Source organism: Rhipicephalus sanguineus, chromosome 1, assembly GCF_013339695.2.
Source record: "Rhipicephalus sanguineus isolate Rsan-2018 chromosome 1, BIME_Rsan_1.4, whole genome shotgun sequence".
Lineage (NCBI taxonomy): Eukaryota > Metazoa > Arthropoda > Arachnida > Ixodida > Ixodidae > Rhipicephalus > Rhipicephalus sanguineus.
The window spans coordinates 57,346,777-57,363,865 of record NC_051176.1 but is presented as its reverse complement, the minus strand read 5'-3'; the positions used below and the strand labels follow the sequence as shown (position 1 = coordinate 57,363,865).

At 40.3% G+C, this 17,089-nt stretch overlaps 1 protein-coding gene across 1 annotated transcript in view; it reads right to left on the bottom strand.

Moving 5' to 3' along the window:
• LOC119391668 (sodium-coupled monocarboxylate transporter 2) overlaps positions 1-17,089 on the bottom strand; it is a 100,664-nt gene that overhangs the window by 16,441 nt on the left and 67,134 nt on the right. Inside the window, exon 6 of the mRNA XM_037659336.2 lies at positions 13,557-13,697. Coding sequence (XP_037515264.1) covers positions 13,557-13,697 — 141 coding nt within the window. The remainder of the gene's footprint in view (positions 1-13,556; positions 13,698-17,089) is intronic.

The following is a 17,089-nucleotide window of genomic DNA, read 5'->3' as shown; positions in this document are numbered from 1 at the left end:
TGAGGGCATGCATTCGTCGCACTGAACAGGCCGGGTCATGAGTCATGACATTAAGAATGCAAAGGTAACAGCGCTCTCAAGGAAGGCCTTTGGAAGAGTTGTTAATTTGCCTTTTTAATGTATCTTTGACGAACGAAAAACCTCCGCAGACAAACACGAAGATGGTGACTGCCATCGGTCGGCAAGCTCACTCATGTGTCGACTCACTCATACTCAGATCGGGCTGTGAATCTGAGTCTGAGTCCGGGTGAGTAATATTTTGGTGAGTTTGGGTCCGAGTAAGTCCGGCTGAGAAAAAATTTAGTGAGTGTGAGTGAGCTCCACCTTTTATTGCCGACCTATGCTCCTATCTACTCATCTTCAGCGTTACTATCAGCCTTATATCGGCTTACGTTTATACTCAAGTCTATTCACACATATGTCAACGCACAAGCGTTCATGCACACCTGAACATTTATTGATCAGAGGCGTGAGTTGGGGGGGTGGGGGGACAGTGCCCTGACGTTTCCACGTAAACTCTTTCCCGAGAATTTCTTGGTAAAAATATCTTGTGTGAGTCGGGTATTTCATAAAGATGTCCTTACTGGATTTAAACCACTGATAACTCGTATTTGAAGGTACAAGATAAAAAGGCATATCGTAGAGCACCGTTTATGAGAGATATTGGCGTTAAGAAACATCAACATCATGATCGAAAAAGCTAATTTTACACAAACGGACTCAAGAGTCGACTCACACAGGTTCACTCAGACTCAGGTCAAGCCGTGAGTCTGAGTAATACGTCGGTGAGCTTGAGTCCGAGTGAGTCCGGTTGAGAAAAAGTTTAGTGAGTCTGAGCCCGAGTGAGTCCGATTGAGGAAAAATTTGGTGAGTCTGAGTCCGAGTGAGCCCTCAGAGCAAAATGTATTTCTTGTGTGAGTCTCAGTGAGCTCCAAAGTTTTTGCCGACCTATGGTGACTGCATACCACAGCGATTAAGCTTCCTTTATTTTCTGGACAGCCTATAGGGAAGTTTATAGCTTCGCTGTATAACACCCCTAGAAGGTGGAAATATGAGGTAAGAAGGTGGAAAAACACCCTAGAAGATGGAAAAATGTGGTAAGAAGGTGGGAAAATGTGGTAAGAAGGTGGGAAAACACCCTTTGAAGGTGGGAAAATGTGGTAAGTAGGTGGAAAAACACCCCTACTCAGTAAACTATATTACACCCATGTAGATGTTTTTAGTGTCTGTAACTCGCACCCAAGAGCCCCACGGAAAGGGCGCAACAAGGAGAACTACACGCTTATTAGCACCCTTTAAAAATTTATAATAAGAATAATTGGTGGGGTTTAACGTCCCAAAACCACGATATGATTATGAGAGACGCCGTAGTGGAGGGCTACGGAAATTTCGACCACCTGGTGTTCTTTAACGTGCACCTAAATTAAGTACACGGGCCTGAAGCATTTTTGCCTCCATCGAAAATGCAGCCGCCGCGGCGGGTATTCGATCCCGCGACCTGCGGGTCAGCAGTCGAGCACCACAACCACTAAACCACTGTGTCGGGTCCCTTTCAAAATATAAATAAAGCGGTCCCCCCCCCCCCCCCCCCGTCGCCCTCTCTTTTGAAGCACTATAAAGCAAATCCCATGGCTAGTCCTTCCAGAGGATAACTATGGCTATAATTCACTACCCACTCTGGGAAAATACCGGATGCAACTGTACTTATTTCGTGCATGCATGCTATATCGTAAAATGTTGTAGCAGTGGGTGTGCGCGCACAACGATCGGAATCGAGAGAAAAAAAAAACCGGAATGTCGCTGCTCGCAGCTGTAAATTGTAACTGAGGTTTAACAGCTTAAAACATTCGCTAGGGTAACATACCGAAACTTCTTCACAAAAGTGCATAGGTGTAACATTTCAAGAAACATCCCCACACCCTACCAGTTATTAGGTTGTTATATTTGAACATATGCCCTTGTTGCGCCAGAAATAAGGGTGTGCAAATGGCGTTTGTGTCGTATTTACACCCCTTTGAAAAAAATTGTGAGAGAAATAAGGGTGTACGAAGGCTCTTTCAGTGACCGAAACACCCTTATGTGTGTGAAAATGTTTACAGTGTAGAAGGTGGGAAAATATGGTAAGAAGGTAGGAAAACACCCCTAGAAGGTAGAAAAATGTTGCGGATCGTGAGTCCGTGAGTGTGCAGATAATTTAATGAAGAAGCAATGCTAGGATACGCTACCTCGAAGGGTCTCCGCGCTTCAACTAGTTTCTCTTCAGGTTTTGTTATCATATACAGCTGAGGATGATACCCGTCGCAGCATGAATCACTACCCGTAGAATCATTTAGGTGGTTTTAATATCCTTTAAACTAACGTCACCAAACGCGAAGTTTGATGTCGAAACGCAAATTTGCTGTAGATCACAGTCGCCAGCAAATTTATTCGCCAAAACTGCGTGTTGCAAAAGCATATCCTCTACGCGCACGGGCTGCTACGCTTGAGACACACCCTTCGGCGTTCACCGTGTGTCAGTCCCAACGACTACCCATTTACACTTGGGCGTTTCGTTCCGTGAAATGCGAACCATTTTCTATCTACTAACGAAATAATTACGGGACCACGATCACTAAGCAGGCGATAATAACGGCGTCGCAGAAGTGTACGCGTTTCCTCTACGATTACGCTGAACGGTCGGCAGCTCGGAGCCGCGAAGAGCTAGGTCTTGAACCGGAAGTGCCGTAGCAGACGACGCGCCGTTTTCTGTACAGCTCGAGAGCTGGTGGACGGGCGCCAGTTGTACAATTGTAGCCGCGGCTATCGAGCTTTACCCGATCAACGCGCGCTGAAATGGAGAGTCGACTTTGCGGACTCTTACAGAACACTGCTCCAGGTCTTAGCGCGGACAGAATAAGTAAGTGCCACTGACTGAACAAGAAACGTCGATGCTGTCAAAAAAGTGACTGTACGTGGCCACACAGACGCACGTGCGCAAGACAATATCACAGCGCCGAGCTCCATATTGGCTGGGTTTCTTGCACATTTTATGGTACATCCTTTGAATCAGGGGCCTGAAACTAACCTCAGCTAGCGGGCCGCAGTCACGAAATTTAAAACCACAGGGGCCGGAAGAGTGAAGGAGATAAAAGCGGAAGGAGGGGGGGGGGGGTGAGGGTAGTTTGCACAAAGCTAACCTTGCCATATGGAAGAATACATTTCCCATATCTCGGATATGAGTCATTTTTTAAGGGGATTCGGCGCCATGATTCCAACAACATATCGCTACCGATCTTCAACATGAATGAAATCAGGACGCCGGTTCTGAAATAAGGAGTTGTTCCACGGGTTGCCTCACAAGTAAAAGCTTTATACCAGCCATGCATGTGTAGCTCATTAGCATACTTACTAGGAACATTTAAAAAAAAATATGGTCGGGCCGCTAGCGAGAACACCGCGGGGGCCCCGTGTTTGAGACCCCTGCTTTAAATGATTCGCTGCAGTGCACAAGGACGAGGGTGATGACTACATGGGTACCTATGAACAACAACAACAACAACAACAACAACAACAAACGCGAGGATCGATGAAGACGGAAAGAACAGAACGTTCTGTTCTTTCCGTCTTCGTCGATCCTCGCGCTGTACACAAACATGCTACCGTACCAAATGGCCCAACTTTCAATACTACTGTAACAACAACAACAACAACAACAATAATAATCAATCAATCAATCAATCAATCAATCAATCAATCAATCAATCAATCAATCAATCAATCAATCAATCAATCAATCAATGATTTATTTAACGTGCCCAGGAACAACCGTAAGGTCTTTGTGCTGGCGCACGCAAAAAAAACAATAAAAATAAACAATACAATACAGACAGTTTTCAGAAATAAAAAGAGCAAAAACACGTAGACAAAGAGAAATGAACACAAAAGGGGAGGAGTAAAATAAGACAACACGAGAAATATTGACGGGGCATAAAAAATTAGATTGCATATATACAACTATGTGGAAAGACTGAGAAGGGAAGACTTTGTACATTGTGCCACACTATGTCAAAACAGCGCAAAGCTCGGATAAAAACAATGATTGTGGGCTATGAAAAACGTCAAGATCAAGAAAATTAACATTATAGAGACTTTGTATTCTGTGAACGGTAGAGTGTTGGAAGAAGCAGGCGGGTACATGAAACGGTCTGTTCTCTCTGGTTAACTTACGTGGAATTCGAAAATTTACACAATTGAGAAGTACAGGGCAGGATATGATACCGTGGACTAGCTTGTAAAGAAATAAGAGATCAGAGCGATTTCGTCGGCAGTGAAGTGATGGCAGTGATAATAATTCAGCAGTACTTGAACGAGATCCAGAGTCATTTTTAGCAAAGCGATGGTTATATATGCTGAGGAATTTGTTCTGGACTCGTTCAATGGTGTTACCGCTGGATTGAGCAATGCCATTCCATATCACGGACGCATACTCAAGTTGCGGAAGACATATTGCCGTGTACAATTGTGTAGGGCCATGGGAGACCTGAATTCTCGAGATATTCTACAAACACATCCGAGAGAACGAAGGCCCCGCATAGCAGCACGCTTAACGTGAGAAGAAAAGTTTAACGCGCTGTCAACAACAACACCAAGATCACTGATTTCATAAACCTTGCATAACGGCACAGAATTGACAGAGTATTGAAATGACACGCTAGATGTTTTGCGAGTGATAGACATGATTTTTGTCTTCGAGGTATTCAGAGAAAGGTTATTACCGTCGCACCATTCGGAAAAAGAGCGCAAGTCTGACTGCAGCAAGCGACAGTCGTTAACTGAATGAATTTCCTTAAAAATCTTGATGTCATCGGCATACAAGAGGAAAGAAGAATTACGAATGGCAAAAGAAACATCATTACGTAAATTAAAAATAGGAGTGGGCCTAATACCGACCCTTGAGGGACCCCACTAGTCACTTTATACAAAGAAGACGTTTGGCCATTTACGGCAACATAACAATATCTATTGAGCAGATAGCTCTGCAGGAGATTCATAACTGACAAGTCAACATCAAAGTGCGCAAGTTTAACCATAATCAGCGTGTGGCTGACTACGTCAAAAGCCTTGCTCAGGTCACAGTAAATTACGTCAACCTGTCCTCTCTGAGAAATAGGTGTGGAGATCTGCGTCATGAAACTAGCAAGATTTGTGGTAGTTGAGCGGCCAGCGAGAAAACCATGTTGATTCGGAATCAATGAGTTTTTCACACTAAAAGACGATATGTCGTGAAGAGGCAGCTCGAAGATCTTTGATGTGGCACATAGTAGAGAAATCGGGCGATAATTAGAAGCATCTGTTTTAGAGCCCGACTTAAATACTGGAAAAACACGAGCAGTTTTCCACATGCTATGAAATGTGGAAGTGTCCAGGCAGTTATTAAATATCGTAGTTAGTACTGGGACAAATATACTACCATAAGCTTTTAGTATGGCGGAGGGGATGCCATCTGGCCCACATGATAAGGATGGTTTTAAGCGCTTAATGCATTCGCAGATAAGATTTTCATCCAGCGACAAAGCACTGGATGAGCTAACCGCCTTGGGCTGTTGTCTGATATCAGTGCTAGAGTCTGAGGCCTTATAAACGGATGAGAAATGCGTGGCAAAACAGTCAGCGACGGCATGCACTTCTACCCCATTTGAGTCCAGTAGTCTGAAGGACTCTCCGCTTTCTCTGGACCGTTTACGTACATACTTCCAAAACTCAGCCGGCCTGTCAGAGGCGCTTTTTTCTAAGAATTCAATATACGAACTATGATCCCGTTTATATAGGCGTTTAGAGAGAGTTCGAAGGAAGCTGAACTCTTCCTTCCACTCGCTGGAAGGAGAACATTTAGATTTCCTGTGTGCGTGATCTTTATGCTTCAGTGCACTGATAACTTCAGATGAGAACCAGTGGGGATATAATAATAATAATAATAATAATAATAATAATAATAATAATAATAATAATAATAATAATATTATTATTATTATTATTATTATTATTATTATTATTATTATTATTATTATTATTATTATTATTATTATTAATCTTGCCAGTTTCATGATGCAAGTCTCCACGCCTATTTCGCAGAGAGGACAGGTTGACGCTATTTACTGTGACCTTAGCAAAGCTTTTGATGTTGTCAGCCATTCGCTGCTTGTTGATAAACTTGCACACTTTGATGTTGATTCTTCAATTGTGAATCTCCTCCATAGCTATCTTCTTGATAGATTATGTTACGTTGCCGTTAATGGCCAAACATCCTCTTTGTATAAAGCTACTAGTGGGGTTCCTCAATGGTCGGTACTGGGCCCACTCCTCTTTTTAATTTATGTTAATGATGTTTCTTCTGTCATTCGGAATTCTTCTTTCCTTTTGTATGCCTATGACATAAAGATATTTACGGAAATTCATTCAGTTATCGATTGTCGCTTGCTGCAATCTGATTTGTGTTCTTTTTCTGAATGGTGCAGGAGCAATAACCTCTCCCTAAATATTTCAAAAACCAAGGTAATGAGTTTCACTCGAAAAACAGCTAGTGTGCCATTTTTATATTCTGTCAATTCTGTGTCGTTGTGTAAGGTATGTGAGATCAATGATCTAGGTGTTCTTTTAGCACCTTACACTTTTCTGCTCACGCTATGCGTGTTGCTTTGCGGGGTACTTACATAGCCTTACGAGCTTTGCACTGTACTTACATAGCCTTGTACACTGTTCATATATTTTTTCTGCCTGCGCATAGTTGTATATGTGCAATTTTATAACGTTTTTTATCCCTGATATTTTATTATGAATGTTTCCTTTGTTTTTTTGTTTTTTTTTGTTCTTTTCGTGCGCCAGTACAAAGACCTTACGGTTGTTCCTGGGCACATTAAATAAATAAACATTTGATTATTATTATTATTATTATTATTATTATTATTATTATTATTATTATTATTATTATTATTATTATTATTATTTATCAGATATCAGACAACAGCCCAAGGCGGTTAGCTCATCCAGTGCTTTGTCGCTGGATGAAAATCTTATCTGCGAATGCATTAAGCGCTTAAAACCATCCTTATCATGTGGGCCAGATGGCATCCCCTCCGCCATACTAAAAGCTTATGGTAGTATATTTGTCCCAGTACTAACTACGATATTTAATAACTGCCTGGACACTTCCACATTTCCTAGCATGTGGAAAACTGCTCGTGTTTTTCGAGTATTTAAGTCGGGCTCTAAAACAGATGCTTCTAATTATCGTCCGATTTCTCTACTATGTGCCGCATCAAAGATCTTCGAGCTGGCTCTTCACGACATATTGTCTTTTAGTGTGAAAAACTCATTGATTCCTAATCAACATGGTTTTCTCGCTGGCCGCTCAACTACCACAAATCTTGCTAGTTTCATGACGCAGATCTCCACACCTATTTCTCAGAGAGGACAGGTTGACGTAATTTACTGTGACCTGAGCAAGGCTTTTGACGTAGTCAGCCACACGCTGATTATGGTTAAACTTGCGCACTTTGATGTTGACTTGTCAGTTGTGAATCTCCTGCAGAGCTATCTGCTCAATAGATATTGTTATGTTGCCGTAAATGGCCAAACGTCTTCTTTGTATAAAGTGACTAGTGGGGTCCCTCAAGGGTCGGTATTAGGCCCACTCTTATTTTTAATTTACGTAATGATGTTTCTTTTGCCATTCGTAATTCTTCTTTCCTCTTGTATGCCGATGACATCAAGATTTTTAAGGAAATTCATTCAGTTAACGACTGTCGCTTGCTGATGTCAGACTTGCGCTCTTTTTCCGAATGGTGCGACGGTAATAACCTTTCTCTGAATACCTCTAAGACAAAATTCATGTCTATCACTCGCAAAACATCTAGCGTGTCATTTCAATACTCTGTCAATTCTGTGCCGCTATGCAAGGTTTATGAAATCAGTGATCTTGGTGTTGTTGTTGACAGCGCGTTAAACTTTTCTTCTCACGTTAAGCGTGCTGCTATGCGGGGCCTTCGTTCTCTCGGATGTGTTTGTAGAATATCTCGAGAATTCAGGTCTCCCATGGCCCTACACAAATTGTACACGGCAATATGTCTTCCGCAACTTGAGTATGCGTCCGTGATATGGAATGGCATTGCTCAATCCAGCGGTAACACCATTGAACGAGTCCAGAAAAAATTCCTCAGCATATATAACCATCGCTTTGCTAAAAATGACTCTGGATCTCGTTCAAATACTGCTGAATTATTATCACTGCCATCACTTCACTGCCGACGAAATCGCTCTGATCTCTTATTTCTTTACAAGCTAGTCCACGGTATCATATCCTGCCCTGTACTTCTCAATTGTGTAAATTTTCGAATTCCGCGTAAGTTAACAGAGAGAACGGACCGTTTCATGTACCCGCCGGCTTCTTCCAACACTCTACCGTTCACAGAATACAAAGTCTCTATAATGTTAATTTTCTTGATCTTAGCCCACAATCATTGTTTTTATCCGAGCTTTGCACTGTTTTGACATAGTGTGGCACAATGTACAAAGTCTTCCCTTCTCAGTCTTTTCACATAGTTGTATATATGGAATCTATTTTTTTATTCCCCGTTAATATTTCTCGTGTTGTCTTATTTTACTCCTCCCCTTTTGTGTTCATTTCTCTTTGTCTACGTGTTTCTGCTCTTTTTATTTCTGAAACTGTCTGTATTGTATTGCTTATTTTTATTGTTTTTTTTTTTTTCGCGTGCGCCACCACAAAGACTTACGGTTGTTCCTGGGCACGTTAAATAAATGATTGATTGATTATTATTATTATTATTATTATTATTATTATTATTATTATTATTATTATTATTATTATTATATTATTATTATATTATTATTATTATTATTATTATTATCACTGCCGACGAAATCGCTCTGATCTCTTATTTCTTTACAAGCTAGTCCACGGTATCATATCCTGCCCTGTACTTCTCAATTGTGTAAATTTTCGAATTCCGCGTAAGTTAACCAGAGAGAACGGACCGTTTCATGTACCCGCCGGCTTCTTCCAACACTCTACCGTTCACAGAATACAAAGTCTCTATAATGTTAATTTTCTTGATCTTAGCCCACAATCATTGTTTTTATCCGAGCTTTGCACTGTTTTGACATAGTGTGGCACAATGTACAAAGTCTTCCCTTCTCAGTCTTTTCACATAGTTGTATATATGGAATCTATTTTTTTATTCCCCGTTAATATTTCTCGTGTTGTCTTATTTTACTCCTCCCCTTTTGTGTTCATTTCTCTTTGTCTACGTGTTTCTGCTCTTTTTATTTCTGAAAACTGTCTGTATTGTATTGCTTATTTTTATTGTTTTTTTTTTTTCGCGTGCGCCACCACAAAGACTTTACGGTTGTTCCTGGGCACGTTAAATAAATGATTGATTGATTATTATTATTATTATTATTATTATTATTATTATTATTATTATTATTATTATTATTATTATTATTATTATTATTATTATTATTATTATCACTGCCGACGAAATCGCTCTGATCTCTTATTTCTTTACAAGCTAGTCCACGGTATCATATCCTGCCCTGTACTTCTCAATTGTGTAAATTTTCGAATTCCGCGTAAGTTAACCAGAGAGAACAGACCGTTTCATGTACCTGCCTGCTTCTTCCAACACTCTACCGTTCACAGAATACAAAGTCTCTATAATGTTAATTTTCTTGATCTTAGCCCACAATCATTGTTTTTATCCGAGCTTTGCACTGTTTTGACATAGTGTGGCACAATGTACAAAGTCTTCCCTTCTCAGTCTTTTCACATAGTTGTATATATGGAATCTATTTTTTTATTCCCCGTTAATATTCTCGTGTTGTCTTATTTTACTCCTCCCCTTTTGTGTTCATTTCTCTTGTCTACGTGTTTCTGCTCTTTTTATTTCTGAAAACTGTCTGTATTGTATTGCTTATTTTTATTGTTTTTTTTTTTCGCGTGCGCCACCACAAAGACTTTACGGTTGTTCCTGGGCACGTTAAATAAATGATTGATTGATTATTATTATTATTATTATTATTATTATTATTATTATTATTATTATTATTATTATTATTATTATTATTATTATTATTATTATCACTGCCGACGAAATCGCTCTGATCTCTTATTTCTTTACAAGCTAGTCCACGGTATCATATCCTGCCCTGTACTTCTCAATTGTGTAAATTTTCGAATTCCGCGTAAGTTAACCAGAGAGAACAGACCGTTTCATGTACCCGCCTGCTTCTTCCAACACTCTACCGTTCACAGAATACAAAGTCTCTATAATGTTAATTTTCTTGATCTTAGCCCCAATCATTGTTTTTATCCGAGCTTTGCACTGTTTTGACATAGTGTGGCACAATGTACAAAGTCTTCCCTTCTCAGTCTTTTCACATAGTTGTATATATGGAATCTATTTTTTATTCCCCGTTAATATTTCTCGTGTTGTCTTATTTTACTCCTCCCCTTTTGTGTTCATTTCTCTTTGTCTACGTGTTTCTGCTCTTTTTATTCTGAAAACTGTCTGTATTGTATTGCTTATTTTTATTGTTTTTTTTTTTTTCGCGTGCGCCACCACAAAGACTTTACGGTTGTTCCTGGGCACGTTAAATAAATGATTGATTGATTATTATTATTATTATTATTATTATTATTATTATTATTATTATTATTATTATTATTATTATTATTATTATTATTATTATTATTATTATTATTATTATTATCACTGCCGACGAAATCGCTCTGATCTCTTATTCTTTACAAGCTAGTCCACGGTATCATATCCTGCCCTGTACTTCTCAATTGTGTAAATTTTCGAATTCCGCGTAAGTTAACCAGAGAGAACGGACCGTTTCATGTACCCGCCGGCTTCTTCCAACACTCTACCGTTCACAGAATACAAAGTCTCTATAATGTTAATTTTCTTGATCTTAGCCCACAATCATTGTTTTTATCCGAGCTTTGCACTGTTTTGACATAGTGTGGCACAATGTACAAAGTCTTCCCTTCTCAGTCTTTTCACATAGTTGTATATATGGAATCTATTTTTTTATTCCCCGTTAATATTTCTCGTGTTGTCTTATTTTACTCCTCCCCTTTTGTGTTCATTTCTCTTTGTCTACGTGTTCTGCTCTTTTTATTTCTGAAAACTGTCTGTATTGTATTGCTTATTTTTATTGTTTTTTTTTTCGCGTGCGCCACCACAAAGACTTTACGGTTGTTCCTGGGCACGTTAAATAAATGATTGATTGATTATTATTATTATTATTATTATTATTATTATTATTATTATTATTATTATTATTATTATTATTATTATTATTATTATTATTATTATTATCACTGCCGACGAAATCGCTCTGATCTCTTATTTCTTTACAAGCTAGTCCACGGTATCATATCCTGCCCTGTACTTCTCAATTGTGTAAATTTTCGAATTCCGCGTAAGTTAACCAGAGAGAACAGACCGTTTCATGTACCCGCCTGCTTCTTCCAACACTCTACCGTTCACAGAATACAAAGTCTCTATAATGTTAATTTTCTTGATCTTAGCCCACAATCATTGTTTTTATCCGAGCTTTGCACTGTTTTGACATAGTGTGGCACAATGTACAAAGTCTTCCCTTCTCAGTCTTTTCACATAGTTGTATATATGGAATCTATTTTTTTATTCCCCGTTAATATTTCTCGTGTTGTCTTATTTTACTCCTCCCCTTTTGTGTTCATTTCTCTTTGTCTACGTGTTTCTGCTCTTTTTATTTCTGAAAACTGTCTGTATTGTATTGCTTATTTTTATTGTTTTTTTTTTTTTCGCGTGCGCCACCACAAAGACTTTACGGTTGTTCCTGGGCACGTTAAATAAATGATTGATTGATTATTATTATTATTATTATTATTATTATTATTATTATTATTATTATTATTATTATTATTATTATTATTATTATTATTATTATTATTATTATTATTATCACTGCCGACGAAATCGCTCTGATCTCTTATTTCTTTACAAGCTAGTCCACGGTATCATATCCTGCCCTGTACTTCTCAATTGTGTAAATTTTCGAATTCCGCGTAAGTTAACCAGAGAGAACAGACCGTTTCATGTACCCGCCTGCTTCTTCCAACACTCTACCGTTCACAGAATACAAAGTCTCTATAATGTTAATTTTCTTGATCTTAGCCCACAATCATTGTTTTTATCCGAGCTTTGCACTGTTTTGACATAGTGTGGCACAATGTACAAAGTCTTCCCTTCTCAGTCTTTTCACATAGTTGTATATATGGAATCTATTTTTTATTCCCCGTTAATATTTCTCGTGTTGTCTTATTTTACTCCTCCCCTTTTGTGTTCATTTCTCTTTGTCTACGTGTTTCTGCTCTTTTTATTTCTGAAAACTGTCTGTATTGTATTGCTTATTTTTATTGTTTTTTTTTTCGCGTGCGCCACCACAAAGACTTTACGGTTGTTCCTGGGCACGTTAAATAAATGATTGATTGATTATTATTATTATTATTATTATTATTATTATTATTATTATTATTATTATTATTATTATTATTATTATTATTATTATTATTATTATTATTATTATTATCACTGCCGACGAAATCGCTCTGATCTCTTATTTCTTTACAAGCTAGTCCACGGTATCATATCCTGCCCTGTACTTCTCAATTGTGTAAATTTTCGAATTCCGCGTAAGTTAACCAGAGAGAACAGACCGTTTCATGTACCCGCCTGCTTCTTCCAACACTCTACCGTTCACAGAATACAAAGTCTCTATAATGTTAATTTTCTTGATCTTGACGTTTTTCATAGCCCACAATCATTGTTTTTATCCGAGCTTTGCACTGTTTTGACATAGTGTGGCACAATGTACAAAGTCTTCCCTTCTCAGTCTTTCCACATAGTTGTATATATGCAATCTAATTTTTTATGCCCCGTCAATATTTCTCGTGTTGTCTTATTTTACTCCTCCCCTTTTGTGTTCATTTCTCTTTGTCTACGTGTTTTTGCTCTATTTATTTCTGAAAACTGTCTGTATTGTATTGTTTATTTTTATTGTTTTTTTGCGTGCCCCAGCACAAAGACCTTACGGTTGTTCCTGGGCACGTTAAATAAATCATTGATTGATTGATTGATTGATTGATTGATTGATTGATTATTATTATTATTATTATTATTATTATTATTATTATTATTATTATTATTATTATTATTATTATTATTATTATTATTATTATTATTATTATTATTATTATTATTATTCGCGTTCCAGTGAGCGCTCTAACGACAGAGCAACAGCGCGCGAAAAAGACTTCATGTATTTGTCAGGCGCTGTGCGTTAATACTGCACACACAAAGTACACTATAAACTGTTATAACCTCGTGCATAGGTTTCGCGCTTAGCTGTCTTGCACTGCACTTTTCTGTCGACGAACGGCCCTTAAATCAGAGCCGATCATTCAGTCTTTATAGCAGTGGATTACTGGATCATACGCTGCATACCTTTGCGCTTCCTTGATAGTCCTGGACGCCATGTACCTCTGGACGACGCTCTGATCGATGCCGGTGCGAAGAAGATTGTGGACGAGCAGGCCAAGAAAGCAAGCCCAAAAGTTTTCGTCATTCGTGAAGTCGAGGTTCATCCTGCAGTACGTGCAATATACGTCACATTTTTTAAACTGTAGCTTCGGAAACCGCGAGCGCATACTATTCGGCACGTCACGCGCTACGTGGTCACTTTAAGGCGTGCTAGATGCCGACGTATTTTGACTCTTATATTTAGTTAGCTGTGACATTGGCTGGCTACATGACGATTTACTATTTGGCGCTCAAAGCAACTTTCACTTTGATGAGATTTGTACTCACGTACTGAATCTTCGAGCAGTGAATAACATTTCAATTTATCGGAAAGTGTGTTGCGCCGGGCTCCACAAGTGTATTAGCGTACACTTGTCGAGCATACACTTGTAATACCACAAGTGTATTAGAGCTAGAATGATAAAGAAATAGGTAAAGAGAGAGGACGAAATAAATAGAAATAAAGAGAGAAAAAAAGACAAAAAGAAACGGAAAAAAGGGAAAAAGAAAGAAAGAGAAAACCGAAGAGAAACAAAGAAGGCTGCCCAGCTCCGTACTTCCTTCAGGCTTGGCACCCCTAGTGCGAAGCTACCTTAATCTTTCTACGCAGTCAATGTAGTGATCCTCCTCCTCCAACCCCACTCCACACACACACACACACACCACACACACACACACACACACACACACACACACACACACACACACACACACACCGAAAGCTTTTTACACCTAACGTGGTTCTGCACTGCCTCCAAGATCGGAGGCATTGCAAGCTTTCTGCACCTCACATGGTCTTGCCCTGCCTCCGGGATCGGCCCACGTTTGACCATGCGATGAGTTTGTGTGATGACGTCACCATGTTACGTCATGTTATATGACGCCATAGTGGCGTCATGATGACGTCATAATGACGCCGCACCTTTTGGTATCTGTGATGTTGTGATGACGTCACATGGTGACTTCGTCAAGTCGCGATCTCTGATCGCGTGACGTTTTGCATTATTCGTGCTCACACCGCCAACGCCGGTGGTCACGTTTCGCGTTTGACTAAACATCTGAAGCTTTCGCCTTAATGGAACAAGTCATCTCGGCGATATTTTATCGTGTTTTTATCCAAAAATAACTAGCTCAAGAGGAGCGTGCAGGTTACTTAGCGCTGCGTGCTATACGACTACGAGCGACGATGAGAATCGCGTCGGTGCGGTGTTTTCAGAAAAGCACGACGTTTTGCTAGGATAGTTGGTGTGTTGACATGGCGGAAAGTAGGCCAAAAATGTGTAAAAGAAGGGCGAAGTGATTGAGCGCAACACTGTCAACTGTATATGCGGGTACAACACTTATATTCATATGCGCACCATGAAACCTTCGTAAAAAGAGCTTGAAGTGGCTCTAGTTGGTGTAGTTTCACGTATACATTACACTCTACTCGGCAATGGTGCATACAAAGTTAGCAGAAAAAAAAAAAGTTTAATGTTTGCACTGACTCGCGAAAATCCAGTCACAGCGAAGCGCGGGCCCGTCGCCGCTCGTACTCCCCTTCGACCGACACGTCTACCTTCGAGATGCGCGTCTTCCTCCCCGGGAGTACGTACTTTCTTAGGACGCCCGATCTAGGTCTGCTCGCATGTTCTGCTAGCGTGCCTGGATAGCCTAGTGGTCAGGACGATCGCCTTTGGATCTAGGGTACGCCGGTTCGAGTCCCGCCTTGCGAATGATTTTATCTCTTTGGCAAGAATTTTTCTCTTTCTTTCTTTCTTTCTTTCTTTATCTCTCTCTCTGTACTCGTTCTCAGGGTTATTGCAGGCAACGCCATAGCGGTGAGCAGTGGGATTTGCCCAAATTCTGTGGCAGGTACCCGTTTAATGATGATGATGACAGCTTTGCGGCAGGGTCAACATTACGACCGGCTTAACCAGCTTCGTTGTTAAAAAAAGAGATACGAAAAGTACAGCACGTACGAATTTCGTGCGTCACTGTGCATTTCACAGCGCAACATTATTGGCATCTTCGACAAATCGCACTGGTGCGCACCGGGGCGCCCTGGTGCGCCGTTTCGTCCAATCGTCGTAGCGCCTGAATGCCCCGGTGCGCACCGGTGCGATTTGTCGAAGATGACATAAGATGAAAACGCACAACGCCATTTGAGCGTCGCCGCAATGAATTAAGAGCTCAAATAAGGGTGTTCACTAGGTCCCCCCACTTGGGGCCCCATACCTGAGCAGTCCGAATCACCAGCTGCATTTCGTCCTATACCCGTAGTACCCGTAGTACACTGCTGGAATGACCCATTTGTCGAGACGCTTCCATATTCTGACTACAGCAATGACGAAACTATTGTCTGTGCCTACTTCAACCCATAAAAATTTCGATAAAACTTCAGTTGGGCCTACTTGGTCATGTATTTGGGCCATGCTAAGCACATCAAAGCATTTTCTGGAATTTATTGGTTATCGCTAGGCATCGATGGCTATGCTGTACAGGAGCTGCTTGGCGCATATCTGCTTTCAGTGGTGTATACCCGCCGAGTTTTTCGAACGTCGGACGCATAAAGAAAAGTTTAAACGGCTGAGCTGTTAAAAATCCCGTTACTTCATACATTATACATAGGACAGTGGTTGGTATTTTGCTTCTTTTTATTTATTTATTTATTTATTTATTTATTTATTTATTTATTTATTTATTTATTTATTTATTTATGTTACAACTCGTTGTACAACCGCTCTCGGCCTTTCTATCATCGTAGCAGCAGCTATGCGATCACTGGCATCAACTAATAACCGATATCCGGTTTGGCGTATACCTTGAAACGGCCTCGAGTTGTCGAAGAGGGAAACGTTCCCGCAGATGTAAAAAAATCAGTTCGTGTGCACGTGTTGCTGATTTCAGCTGGAGCATTTTCGCGCCGGGGGAGTTTACAGTTGCAGAGGTCGGGCGTATGCAAGTGTTCCATTTCCTATAACGCGGCACTTCACAGCGAGCGCTATTATTGGAGGACATGCTGTGTGTCACACACTTCGGTGAGGCCCCCGCCGATCTAACAACGGCGTTGCGGCAGACTCGCAGGCTTCCACTTTACGCTTAGGCCTGCGACGCCTGAAAGGCCTCGGAGTGGTGCATATCGAATTTGTAATGGCCGGTCGACCCGTGCGGGGTTGCACGTGTAGTGGTGTGCAGGATGACCGATGGACTCATCGAGCAGACACGGACATTTGATACGGAACAAATAAACATTTAATTATGAGAAGGGCAACGGTAAGCGGTACAATGGGAACTAAGAGGAGACAAAAATTATGCGCGATAAAAAGAACAACTACAGAGCAAGCTACGTACTAAATGAACAACAACAGGTACACATTAGAGGCAACGCGGGATGTTAATAAGGTTGTGGCGACACAGTGCGCACAAACCGGCGCAGCCTCCGCCTCGTCACTATCTAGGCCGGCGTGACACGGTTG